At 46.1% G+C, this 13,385-nt stretch overlaps 1 protein-coding gene across 3 annotated transcripts in view; it reads left to right on the forward strand.

The window, feature by feature from the left end:
- The window catches only part of MYO5B (myosin VB), a 158,855-nt gene that overhangs the window by 103,712 nt on the left and 41,758 nt on the right, over window positions 1-13,385 (forward strand). For all 3 annotated transcript variants that reach the window (XM_074571051.1, XM_074571052.1, XM_074571054.1), the window contains exons 20-22: window positions 1,513-1,669; window positions 3,863-4,102; window positions 9,932-10,171. In XM_074571051.1, coding sequence (XP_074427152.1) covers window positions 1,513-1,669; window positions 3,863-4,102; window positions 9,932-10,171 — 637 coding nt within the window. The remainder of the gene's footprint in view (window positions 1-1,512; window positions 1,670-3,862; window positions 4,103-9,931; window positions 10,172-13,385) is intronic.

Here is a 13,385-nt window from a genome sequence, read left to right on the forward strand (position 1 = left end):
TTGGGCAGCGTGAGATGCTGCTTGTATGCTACAAGGCTCCTGCACAGTCACCACTCCTCTCTGGATTGCTGGATGAATGTTGATTTCTAGCAATTATTGGAGCAACAGAAGGTGAAGAACTTCCATGTTCCTTCCAAGGATTTCCTCTAAATCATATTGTATTTTGGAAGAACATCAGAGATGCTGACTGAATTTGTGGTGATATTTGTGTTTGGTGGAAGGGATTGACAAAATGGAGAATCCAGGGATGAGAAGGTCTCAGATGAACTTCTTGTCCTCAGAGGTTCACGTACGTCTCTTAGCTCATGGCTACACATCCTTCTTGGCAGTTTGTTTGGAGACAAGGCAAACGAGTCCTAAGCAATAAGAGGAAAACTTATTAAAAGGGGGAGTTGGTGATTAATTTTAGCCTCTTTCGTGGGCTCTCCACGCACACCTGCAGACTTGAACTCTATATTTGACTTTGCATCAGCCAACCATCCCTCTGAGGGGAGGAGGAATCCCTGGTGATGTCAAAGTGTCGGGCTATGAGCTAAAAGAGAAGCTGGAAGCAGGAGAAACCACCTGCTGCCGTGTTGCGTCAACATGATTTTCCAGTTTGCCTCTTTATGCTGGTTTCATAGGGGTGGATGTCACCTGAATAACTTCTTTCTTCTCTCTTTGGAAATGGACCATCCCTTGTCCTCTTTAATGAGCTCTGCTTCAGTGGGTCCTAATGAGAAGCCATTGGCCTTGACGAAGAGAATATATAAGCCAATCTGACGTGGCTCTTTTAGTTTTGCTATGCATTTCCCAAAATAAAGAAGTGGATCAACTATCTATATAGTGCTTCATGCTGAGAGCAATAAACGACGAATAAATTCAGCAAAACAAGCTAATTATGAAATTAAATGGCCCTTTTATGGGCATTTATTAACCTGCGTAACAGCAAATTGAACACGAATTCAGTTGGAGAAGGGGAGCGACGTGGCACGGAGTTGACCACATCCCTCATTATTTACTCTCTGTGAATTGCTTGGGGCTCTGCTCACGACTGTTGCCAAACCAGCGCACACCGGTTTAAATGTCAAATCAATTTGCTGCCGTTTTCACTGAGTCGGTAGATACGCCGTGCGACGCTTGCGTCTTATAGTGAGGGAAGCGATGGAGCCAACCTGGGCCTCGATTGGCTCAACTACATAAGACAGAGAGTTCAAACGGAGGAAAAAGCTGGAAAATATTTGGTTTTAATGCCGTTTAGGAATAATGAGGTGTGTTGATTTCTGGTTCCAGTGCTCCTGGGTGCCATGGATGCTGTCTGTTTACATCCCTGTTCCCATTATTTTAACGGAGCCATGCTATCAGCGGCTCTTTTCTTAGCCCTCCTGCTGGGATGGTCTTTCTTGGGTGCCATCAAGCTACTTTTGGACCAAAGGTTTTTCTCTCTGTCCAGTTTAAAACTTATAATGACCAAAAAAAAAGGGGGGGGGGGGTTTAGTTTTACTGCTGACCTTTTTTTCCTGTGCTTTGCAGGCTTGCCGAGCACCTGAGGAGGACGAGAGCTGCCATCGTCTTCCAGAAGCAGTATCGAATGTTGCGGATCCTCCGAGCTTTCCAGAGGGTCCGCAACGCAACCGTCACCATTCAGGCTTTTGCTCGGGGCATGTTTGTCAGGAGGATTTATCGCAAGGTACGACTCCACGGGGTGTCTTTGCATTAGAAAAGAGTAGGAAGAGCCTTTTTATTTACCTCTGTATTTATTGTGGCCGGTTTGATGTTTTACGAAGCCGACTGCCTCTGGTGTTTCTGGAGAGCACACGTTGACGGCGAGCGTTGCCATTTAAAGCTACGCAAGCAAAAATGCTTTTGACAGCAGCACCTCGGCGGAGCAGCTAAATGAAGTTAAGTCATTCGGATGCCGGGAGGCATTGTGGAAATCTGGAAATGTCATTTGATCTAACCCATGCTCTGCAAACCCTCGCTGGCAAACTGAATTTGTGTCTGAGCCCTGCTGCAGGTGCCGTTTACCAGTACGGCAGGAAGACTAGTGGGGTCTGTCATGGAAGGCATCAAGTCATTTATTGATATAAATCCCTCTTTAATTAGTTCTCTCCATTAGCTTTCTGTGTTAAACCGGGAGCTGAAAGCAAGGAAGTAAAGGTTTGATGACAGCAAGCGGTACAGTGAGAAATTGTCTGTCAGGAAACTGAGAACAGCTTTGGGGAATCTTCTGTCCACTCCTCAGACCCAGCCTTACTTTGGCAGTCACCTAAATGTGTGCCTAATTGTTATCACCGGGGACACTTGAAGAAGTCAGGTATGATGAGCCAGGAGAGGAGACCCTGCTCCTGGAGGTGACAGAGGTTACTTGAACACCTGATGACCCACCAGAGAGATCAGGGATGTCCTCCAAAACCAGAGCAGTTGGATGCTGGTCGTCAGCAATTTGTGCTGCCACTGCTTTTTCAGCATCTATTTTTTTTAAATCGGACGCCTCTGCGAGGGCTGGTCCAGCATTTAAAGTCTCTGAGATTCAAAACAACCCAAAATCTTAAGAGGGCGTAGAAGTTGGCTGAAGTTCAGGCCTCGTCCTTAATCTCTGGAGCACCTGGATGAAGGTGTTGGATATAGGTGGCGGTTCAAGTGCATGCTCACCAACAGATGCCGAGCTGCAGGTGACGCTCCACGGGGTCAGGACGTGCCCAGTGCCTGCCGAGACTTTGCTGTAAGGCTGGAATAGGTCCCCAAGGCCAATGCAGCAGGGTTTCTTCTAGATTTTTGGGCACCCCCAGCGTTCTCCATCGGTAAGAATGCCAAGGCTGGGGACATACGAAGCTCATTTCAGAAGAACTCCTATCAATCCACGCAATCCCTTCACGCTGAAATAAAATTTGCAAGCGCAAAGAAAGCCTTAGGGTGAAACGAAAGATTTGTAAGAGAAGTTGATATTGTACCTTCTCTGACACAACTTTATCGCAGACTAATAACGTCTTTAAATTCTCCTGCTATTTCTTTCCTCATAATACTGCAGCATTGATCAACATAAGAAAGTTATTAACAACGTGCTGGTGGTGTCTCTTAATATGCCAGCCTTCAGTTTTAGAGGGAGGACTTGAACTGCCACCTACTGAAAAGATTGCTGTAAATCTGGGGGGAGAAATCCAATGCAAAAGCGCCAGAAGTTTCACAAAATCAGATACAAGTTTCTAGAAATGGAATCATGCAAGAGAACCGGTTGCGGACTGTAGTGAGAGGACTCCAGGGTTTTATTTGAAGGTTATCCGTAAGATAAGAAATCCCACCTGGAGAGCGTTTATCTGCACTGTAAGTTATCATCATGCAGGGGTGGAACACGCATGAGAAAAAGCTAAAAACCTGTTCTGGTGCGAGTTGTACCTGATGCTGAAGGGACAGTAAGCTTATTGCTAAGTGTTGGTGTGTTTGTTAATGGCTATTTGTTCTGCTATGGATCTTGGAGATCTGTGTATTATTCCAAGTGGTCCGTGAAGTCTCACTTGAGCCCAGGTGTCCCCTGTCCCCATCGAGTCCTCTACTCACCGGCCGGGATCGTATCCCCTCATTTTGCTGGCCAGGAGGGTCTTGACTCTTTTTAGAGAGCAGTGTATCTCCGAAGAGAGGACTGGATGTGTCCTACTTCCATCGGTTGAGTGCAGTGACCAGAGAAACATCCCAGGAGGCTGCAAAAGAGGATGCAAAATAACAGCCCCCTGCGCCTACCCCGACACTCCTGCTTGGAGGAAAAGCCCTTTTGAAGGCAGATTGGGAAGTGTCGAGTGCCACGTTGTAGTAAAATCAGGGCTGCTGCTACTTTTCCAGGTGACTTTTCTCCCTTGATTGTCCCGTTTCTGCTCATGTTTTCTAGATCCTTGCAGAGCACAAAGCCATCATCCTCCAGAAGTACGCCCGTGGCTGGCTGGCCCGCACTCGCTTCCGCCGGGTCAGGGGTGCCACCATCGTCCTGCAGTGCTACTACCGGCGCATGAAGGCCAGGCAGGAGCTGAAGGCGCTGAAGATCGAGGCCCGCTCAGCGCAGCACCTGAAGAAGCTCAACATTGGCATGGAGAACAAGGTGGTCCAGCTTCAAAGGAAGATCGATGAGCAGGTACGTCCTGAGTTGTGCTGGGACAAGTGTGGTCCTGCTTCTGCTTTGCTTCTCTTGTACTGTCCTTCCTAGGAAGGGTTTTATCTTCCCATGATGTCTGGGAAGGATGTCATGGTGGTGGCAGCCTTCTGCTACTGCTGGCCAGACACTTGTAAAGGTGGGACACCACTATGGAAGTGCAGATGCACTTGGGTCTTGAGTTTCCACCTTGCTGTCTGAGGAGCTTGCTCGGTGAGCTGCAAAAGCTGCATTATATTTGTTGTGAGAACTGCCCAGAAGGACTCGGGGGAGGAAGATTGGGGCTGTTCAGCCTGGAGAAGAGAAGGCTCCGGGGAGACCTTATAGCGGCCTTCCAGTGCCTGAAGGGGGGGTCTACAGAAAAGCTGGGGAGGGACTCTGGATCAGGGAGGGGAGCCATAGGATGAGGGGGGACGGGTTTAAGCTGGAAGAGGGGAGATTTAGATGAGACCTGAGGAAGAAATTCTTTGGGGTGAGGGTGGTGAGCCCCTGGCCCAGGTTGCCCAGAGAAGCTGTGGCTGCCCCATCCCTGGAGGGGTTCAAGGCCAGGTTGGCCGGGGCTTGGAGCAACCTGTTGTGGTGGGAGGTGTCCCTGCCCAGGGCAGGGGGGTTGGAACGAGGTGGTCTTTAATGTCCCTTCCAACCCAAACCATTCTATGATTCTAAGATAAAAGTGGGCAAATTTGAAAGCTCTTGCTTGAAAACCCAAGCCAGCTCCATGTGAGATCCCTATGTCAAAAAGGCTTTGGCCGTTACACTTTGTGCTTTGCAAGCACTGAGGATGCAGAGTCTCTGCCACAGTTTGTACTGAACCGTACGTCTTGTCAGTCACTTCACTTGGAAAGTAAAAGGTAAATTGTGTCAATAATCACTTTGCAAAGTAGTTTGGAGCATGATTGTGTTTCTAGATGAAATAGCTGTTCAGAAGTAAAAGCCACAACGAGGGGTGAGATGGGCAATGTAAGTGATAGATGCCTTTGGCCATGGCTTGACAGTCTGACTGTGACATCTTGCTCACAGAAAGACCTTCATCAAATGCCACTTGTCATTAATGAGCTGCAGAATAATAGTTTGATTACGCACTTGGCAGGAAGAGTTTTCCCACCTAACGACCTGAGACTTTGCAAGTTACTCTGAGAAATACCCTCTGTGTTGCTTCCTAGTGCTGTTCAAGGTCTTCAAGGATGAGTATAAGAAATGCTAAGTAGGATCCAATTGTAGCCATTAATATTAATGGAGAAATTCATATCCACCTATATCCTTAAACAGCCCTTTTACGGGAGAAACACTCTCTGTAAGTCAGGATCTCTACTAATTTAGACTACCAATTATTACTAATCGCAGTTTATCGTTGCGTTGTTGTCGGGAGCCCTTACACATCACGCGCGCTTTCCTCGCCGCCTTAAATCTCTCCCATCCCTGTACGACAGGAGAGGTCCTGCCGTGAAGATGAGGAGAAATGACTCGGCGTTGGCTCAGAGACTGCGGAGTCAAGACACCCGGGGGTTTCCATTACTGCTGGCCGCTTGCGTTGCCGTATTAATTGGCTGCAAAGCATGCATCGCGGCTCCTAAACCGTGGGGGTTAATTTTAAACCGCCTGCTTTGCATATGTAGATTTTTGCAGACAAACTCTGTAGCTTAGGAGGGGAAAACCTTAAGCATAAGGTTCTTGATATATGAGTATATCAGAAACCTGTTCGATATGACCGCCCCGCGTCTGGAGGGTATTTAGTGGAATTAATTCGTGTGGGTCGTTTCAGGCCCACATATTTGGGGGCTGGACTCGTGCAATGAGCATGAACGTCTGTGTTAGGTCTGCTGAGCTGCCGGGCTTGGCTGGGGCGCAGCAGTATTAATTTTAGTATTATTATTTTATGTAATTCCTTGCCGTTTACTGCTAGGAAAAGCGTGGGGGTGGAACGAGAAAGAAAGACCAGTCTTTGGTTAATGTTGGCTTTCCTGTCCTGGCTTGTGAAGGCAGCAGAAAGGTCTAGTTTAGGGATGGAGACACGGAGAGCAGAAATAATGGGCTGGAGCTCGTCTTGATCTCCCTCGGTCTCTGCGCAGACGGTTTTGAAGGAGTTATTTTGATGCTCTTTGGGTAGATTCTGCAGGAAAGAATCTCTGCTCTGTATTACTCGTGGCAGTCTGTCTGCTGAGCTAATTTTACCCCTCGTTTCAGGACTGACAGGTTTCCCTGGGATGTTTTGGATGTGCTAATGAGCACCCTTCCAGTGGACTTTCTTTTCGCTCTGCTGGATTTTTTTTTTTTTTTTTTTCTGGCAGCCGTGACTTCATTGCATCATATTTTCCCTGAGGCATCTCAGTTTCAGTCCTTGCCGATCTCTAAACATGACCTTTTCGAACGCTAATGAACTTTTTAAGAAAAAACATATTGCAGGTAACCTGGAGAGCTGCGGTTGTATCGTTTTCTGACCAGCCGGGGAAGAAAATGTTTCTATTTCTGCTCCTTTAGCTCATGCGTGAATAGAAAGCTGCAATACTCCCCGTGCCCCCAAGGAAGAGAAGATCTTTGAAAACATTAAAACCGATTATTGTATTTCAGCCTCAGCTCACACGCTGTAGCATCCGTAACGGGGCCCATTTAATTCAGTTTCTAAATCAGGTGAGGGATTGTTTTGCGCACACAAGAAAGGTTTAAATCTCTTTTGCGGCGAAATATCCACAGCGGACCACTTTTTTTCTACCCGCATTGGACCATTTTCTTCTTTCTTTCGGTTGAGTTTTTTTTAAAAATGTGTATATTGTAGCTGCTTGAGACACTTTTAAGGCTGTTCTATGTTCACACAGACAATATTTAGACTCCCAGCGAGCTCCCCGCGCTGTCTCTGAAAGCAGCAGTATCTCTGTGAGCATTTATTGTGAATAAAACTAGTTTGGGTAACGGGAGCGATGAAATTGTCTCTCCCATTAGTAGCAAAATAAACTTTAGATAGGTTCACAGAGCCTGGGTTGAAACCGGGAGTGTCACAGCTCTGCTGGGCCGGATAATGATTTAAATTAAATCAAGTTCAGGTTTAATGAGGTCTGATCTCCGATTGCAGTGGGGACCAGCCGTTTCCCTGCAGGACAGTAAATGCTCTTTCATGTCTCTGGTAACCAACAACAAGAAAAAGCCTTCCTGTACATTTATCTTATATCTGGATTGAAATCTCAGTGGGCTGGTACGTAAAATCGTATCCATAAACCTTGGGACACAAACATTGTGTGTTGGAGGATGAGGAGAGACCTGGGGAGCCTTTACAGGTGGGGGAAGCACCAGCAATTTGTGAACCGGAGCGATTCTTGCCGTTCTCCGTAGGCAAAGCTTGTCTCTCCAAATGTGGAAATCACAGAATCCCAGACTGGCAGGGGTTGGAAGGGACCTCTGGAGATCATCTAGTCCAACCCCCTGCCAAAGCAGGGTCACCCAGAGCACGTCGCAAAGGAACACGTCCAGGCGGATTTGGAATATCTCCAGAGGTGGAGACTCCACTGCCTCTCTGGGCAGCCTCTTCCAGGGCTCTGCCACCCTCAAAGGAAAGAAGTTCCTTCTCTTGTTCAGATGGGATTTCCCGTGTTCCAGTTTGTGCCTGTTGCCCCTTTTCCTGTCACTGGGTACCACTGAGAAGAGCCTGGCCCCATCCTCCAGACACGCATCCTTTAAGTATTTATAAGCGTTGATAAGATCCCCCCCTCAGTCGTCTTTTTTCCAGACTAAAGAGGCCTAAATCCCTCAGCCTTTCTTCAGAAGAGAGATGTTCCAGTCATCCAGATCATCTTGGTAGCCCTCAGCTGGACTCTCTCCAGCAGTTCCCTGTCCTTCTTGAACTGGGGGGCCCAGAACTGGACCCAGTGCTCCAGCTGTGGCCTCCCCAGGGCAGAGCAGAGGAGGAGGAGGACCTCCCTCCACCTGCTGGCCACGTTCTTTTTAACGTCCCCCAGGATGGCATTGGCCTTCTTGGCCACAAGGGCCATTGCTGGCTTTGGTTATGCAGAAATGTTAATTCCTTAATACCTCCTGAACGCTGAATTTTGATGTTCACTAATTCTACATTACAAGGGATCAAAGGAAAAGGTGTTAATGTCCATCATTTACCTGTTTTTCCATTTGAGACGCGTGTTAATCTTGCTTCGGAGTGCTGGGACTGCTTTGGGAGGTCACCTAGAGAGGGGCCAAAAGGACGATAAGAGCGATGGTAGAAGACACGATCCTACGAGCCACATTGGGAATCTAAAAGAGACTAATCCTAAGTAGTGTGGGGGGGCTCGGTATCCACCAACTCACCGTACGTTTGTACAGGGGCCTGCCTGGTCTGGAAGAACCTGTGTAGGCCTAGAAGGTGAAATTCTCTGCTTCCATGGGTTGTTTTTTCCTTTTCGAGGCTGTAAAGTTCTTTGAAAACTCTTGTATGAGAGCCAATGGGAGCCTTTGACTCTTACAGAGATTGATCACACTGTTTTGGTATAGAATTTTTTCGATTTCTTCGTCTTGCTGACTCGACTGTGGTGAACGTCTTAGAGGAAGAAGTTGCATCTTAGTAGCTGTGACTTTGCACCTTTACTGCTTATCCTGACCAGTCAAAAATTGTGTATCAGGACTTCCCTAGTCCATTGACTTTTTAAAACGATACGTTTGTGTCCTTTAAAACTTTGATCTTCTGGCTTCTTCACCTCAAGCTTTTCTTGGCCTCCACATGAACGAAAAACTTCTGGCTGGAAGGAGCAGTTTTTCATGAGCTGCTGTGATTCTGATGGTGACTAAAGCTCTGAGAAACAGCAAAAGGCTAAATTACAGATTTACCAGGACATTGATCTGGTCTGGACAACAATCTCTCGCCAGATATTTTCCGGGAAAGACCAAAACTGGTATTTCTGATGCTCAAGTGAAATATCCACCAAAGTCCCATTTAAGAAAGGAAACCGTTTGGGGTCTGTTGTACAGGGAGCGATACGAGCCCATATCTTTAAAGCTGTATAGAAATCTTTCAAAAAGGAAACTTTAAAAACCAGAATATATTGTAAATTTGAAAATGGTTCTTTTGCACTTGTGGTTATCTACTTAATGTTAGCGAAGCTGCTTAGTTGTCTTTTTACGGAAGCTCTTGGTCTGTTGTGAATTCATCGTTGTTTCTGGGGCTGGCTAATAATGATGATGTTTTATTAGTCGCAATGTAGTTCCCATGGACTTTGATTTGAACCACAAAAATCAAAGCCGCTGAATTTTCAGGTCTCAGAACTAGGGAGAAAATCATGGGTAAGTGCTTTAAAAGCGAAAAATCTGAGCGAATAAAAAGACTGTGGAGCTGGCACATGGCTTAAAGCTGGGGTTTAGGGAGCTCTGTGTGCTCGAGGCCGCAATTATACTACAGGGCGTTGTCACCCCAGGTTCCTGCGGGCATACGAGTCAGGAATAAAAGGAGAAACCACAAACCCAATATTGCAAACCGAAAAAATTGCAAGCCAATTGCGTTAAGCAACGTTGTTTGGAAGCTGTAATAGAAGTGTAGATTTTCTTTTCTTTTTTTTGGTTTGGTCGCCAGTGCTATCACATGTTGTTTGCCTTTGCTTCAAGTGTAACATCGATTTAACAAATGCTTGCATAATCGTTACCAAAATATTATTGAGCTTTTGTCACAGTTTTGAAATTGTTTTTTTAGCTTTATGAGCTTTATTAGCGTATGCATGGTAATGTTCGTTATCTGAATTTTGTTATCCACCATGCTCAAGGATTTTTGATGGTTACTTTTGCAGTGTATCAGTTCTTGCTTATGGCCTTATTTTCTTCTTTTTGGGATGTTGGCTGCAGAACAAGGAATACAAACTCCTGAACGAGCAGCTCTCTACGCTCGCGTCAGCCCATTCCTCTGAGGTGGAAAAGCTGAAGAAGGAACTGGTGCAATATCAACAGGGCCACCGGGGTGACGGCAACCAGCTTGTCAGCTTGCAAGAAGAGATGGAGCATCTCCGGCTGGAGCTTGAGAAAGCTCTTGGTGAGAGGAAAGTCGTGGAAGACAGCTACGTTAAGGAGAAAGACCTACTGAGGAAGGTACGTGTATTTGTCACATCTCATGTCGTGTAGGTGGTCATACTGGTGAAAACTCGCCCTTCACAAGTCTGAAGGGGAAAGACTTAATTTCTAATCTTTAATTATGATTTATTTTTTTCTTTTTGTCTCTGAATGCCCCCAGGGCAGCAAGGGCAGGTGGACATCCCTGCAGGAGCCTCATGTCAGAAGGATCATAGAATCGTAGAATCATTTAGGTTGGAAAAGACCCTTAGGATCATTGAGTCCAACCATCAACCCCACTCTACAAAGTTCTCCCCTACACCATATCCCTTAACACCACATCTAAATGACTCTTAAACACATTCAGGGATGGTAACTCCACCACCTCCCTGGGCAGCCTATTCCAGTGTCTGGCCACTTTTTCTGTGAAGAATTTTTTCCTAACGTCCAGGATGGACATCGAGATGCCACATCTCGATGCCTTTTGTGCTGCCAAACATGAAGAAACTCCCCAAACCCAGGTCCATCTGAAATAAGGGCGCTTAATAACCGTGGATATGCCAGAGCTTCATGTATATACAGTGACTCCTCGTGGCGTGTAATGCAAAATATTGGAGAAGGCTTTTGTAGATGCCTTGTAAATATTAGGAAGATGTTCTTCCTCAGCCCAGCCTGGCATGGGACATGAGGGCCACTGCTCCAACACCGGCTAGGCTCGTTCTTACAACAAGCCTTTATAGGGTTCGGAGCTGTGATGTGGTCTAAACTTCTTTATTTTCTTCCCCTCCTTCATGCAAAGTCCTAAGCTTTCTGGACGTTTTGAGGTGAAGGTGGCCCAACACTGCCACCATTGTACAAGAAAGCTTTCTAGTGGGAGATAGAGACTTTGGAGCGTAGAGGTTTTTTGCAAATAGTAAAAATGGACCTTTTCCCCTGAATTTCTTTGCTAGTCAGGTTCATTCTGAATAATCTTCGCACCTAATCTTGTAACCGAAGGCACTAAGGTGTGAGTTCACAAATGCTTGCGACTGCTCGGATGAAATCTGTGATCTTTTTTCTTCTGCACTGGTGGTTGAAGTGGTTTCTTTGATGCTGCTACTGGAAAGAACTTAGGGCTTTTCTACTCAATGCCTTGCATAGAAAAAGCTGTTTTGCAGCTGTTACTCTAGAAAAGTGCTTTTTGTGTGACAGCATGAAGTTGAGTCGGTTTTGGAGATGGGAAAAAGAAAAGAAAGGTCTGGGATTAGCTGTGTTTTAATTACGGTGGAAGAGTGCCCAGATGGGGCTCTTCAAGGGCACTTCACTCAGCAGCACCCACCCTTGTGGGTGAGTCCTGGGATGGTGGGTTTGGGTGAGTACCGGTGGGGACTGTGTGGTCAGGATAACTTAACTGGATCAACTAGGACTGATGAAATGCATTTTTGGGTGTGCTTCTCGAAAGATCATTCAACCTGTATGCGAGTTGTCTCTTGGCTGGACCGAGAGCCGTCAGAAAAGCGGTTACTCCGCTCTTTACGCGTGTGTTGCACCCACACAGAGATGTATGGAATCGGTAATTTTCTTTCCTCCAATGCCAAAGGAGAAGATCCTTTTTGGCACAGGGCTGGGCTCGTTACCTGGCTGCGGCGCAGGCTTTTAGAGCCTGAAACGATGCTTTATTTTGAAGGTGATGCAGCTGGGGAAGAACTGCTTCTCTTTTGTTCTTGACTGCAAATCCCCTTCCAGCACTCCGAAGAAAGGTTGATTTAATGACCAAAGAAATGCTTTCAAAAAGCAGGAAAACAAAGCCCTGGTTGTAAAAGTGCCTACAGCAGAGCAAATACTGTGCACTTTACCGTGACAATAAATGGTTTAATTATAAAACATTTCTACTCAGCAGTGCAGGTTCCCGTTAGCTTTCAATTGCTCCCTTCGATTCCTCGTCATTGGGAAGGCAGAGACGGCATCTTCCTGGAAACATTCATTGAGCCAAAAATGGCTTCCCAAGAAAATTTACGATAGAGATTTTTTGAGCAGTTCTAATAACTACCAAAAGCGTGGGGAGCGTCCTGAAACTGAATTCAGGTGTGAGAAGCGCTTTTCACCTTCAATAGCAAGATTTACCACGTGGTTGTGGTGGGATGCGGTTGCTCTGGAGATGATACCCGAAGTCCTCAGACGCTTCCGAGTGACATTGAGGTGACAGCCTTGATTCTATCGCCTTGAGCTGGGGCTGCAGCTTCTGCAAATCCATATTAGTTATGATTTTGTTACTGAAAAAATGTCCTTTAATCTCTTCCGTACAGCTTTTCTCTCCGACTCCTTAATTTTAGAATAGCCCTTCTTATTATGTTTCATGATAAAGTTGAAACCGTCAGATCTGCGTGAGCACCAACAGCTCTTCCTAGGTGCTTTGGGTAGCGCCAAATCTTCTCGATTGGATGAGCTAGGATGATTCAAAGCCTGGCCAGGAATTTTATTAGGAAAATCCTAAATGCCGTCATCCTCTCCAGATCAGGGGAAGACCGGAGCAAGATCTTACGAGCAGGTGGTTCCAGCGTAACACATAAATAAGGGCTGAAGCCATCACGAGTCCTCACTGCTCAACATCTTCCATGGGAATCCTTCAAAGCAGGTGCTGTGATATTTGAAGCACCTTCAAAGACGTTTCCTATAGAAAATTGAGCGAGGGATACAGAAGGTACCGGCGTAGGTACCAGGGATGGAGTTGGTGCTGCTTGGCCGGTGTGTAACCTGCTCCGCTTGCCTCGACCTGTGTTTAATGGTTTGTTATTGTTCTTACTGGGTTTCTGTAAACGCAAATGGTGAATTCCAGCTTGTTTCTGTCTGGTATGGAAACAGGAAAGCGATAAACAAGTTCGGTCGCTTAAGATCACATCTTGAAAACATCTATATCCAATCTGGGTTAGAAATATTTAAACCTGGGGATAATTATTACAAATTCTACCAAGTCTTTTAGTTCTAAAATATTCCCCAATTGAAAATACTCTGAATTTTTGTCTAGTTTGGTTTCCCAACCATCATAACTTTGCTTTCTGGGCAGAAGAGTTGATTATCAGCACCCTTTAAAGAGCACTAGTGAAATAACGTCATCACCCCTAATCCTTTCCCTGATGGGATAAACAAGTCGAGTTCCTCGCCGTCCAGTTGCAGCGCAGGTTTTCCTTCCCTGCCGTGATATTTATTTGATAGACGAATGAAGGAATGGAGTCGGGTTTGGTACAGAATATTAAAATCATGGCTCAGTTCAGAG

Source organism: Larus michahellis, chromosome Z, assembly GCF_964199755.1.
Source record: "Larus michahellis chromosome Z, bLarMic1.1, whole genome shotgun sequence".
In the NCBI taxonomy this organism is placed as follows: Eukaryota; Metazoa; Chordata; class Aves; order Charadriiformes; family Laridae; genus Larus; species Larus michahellis.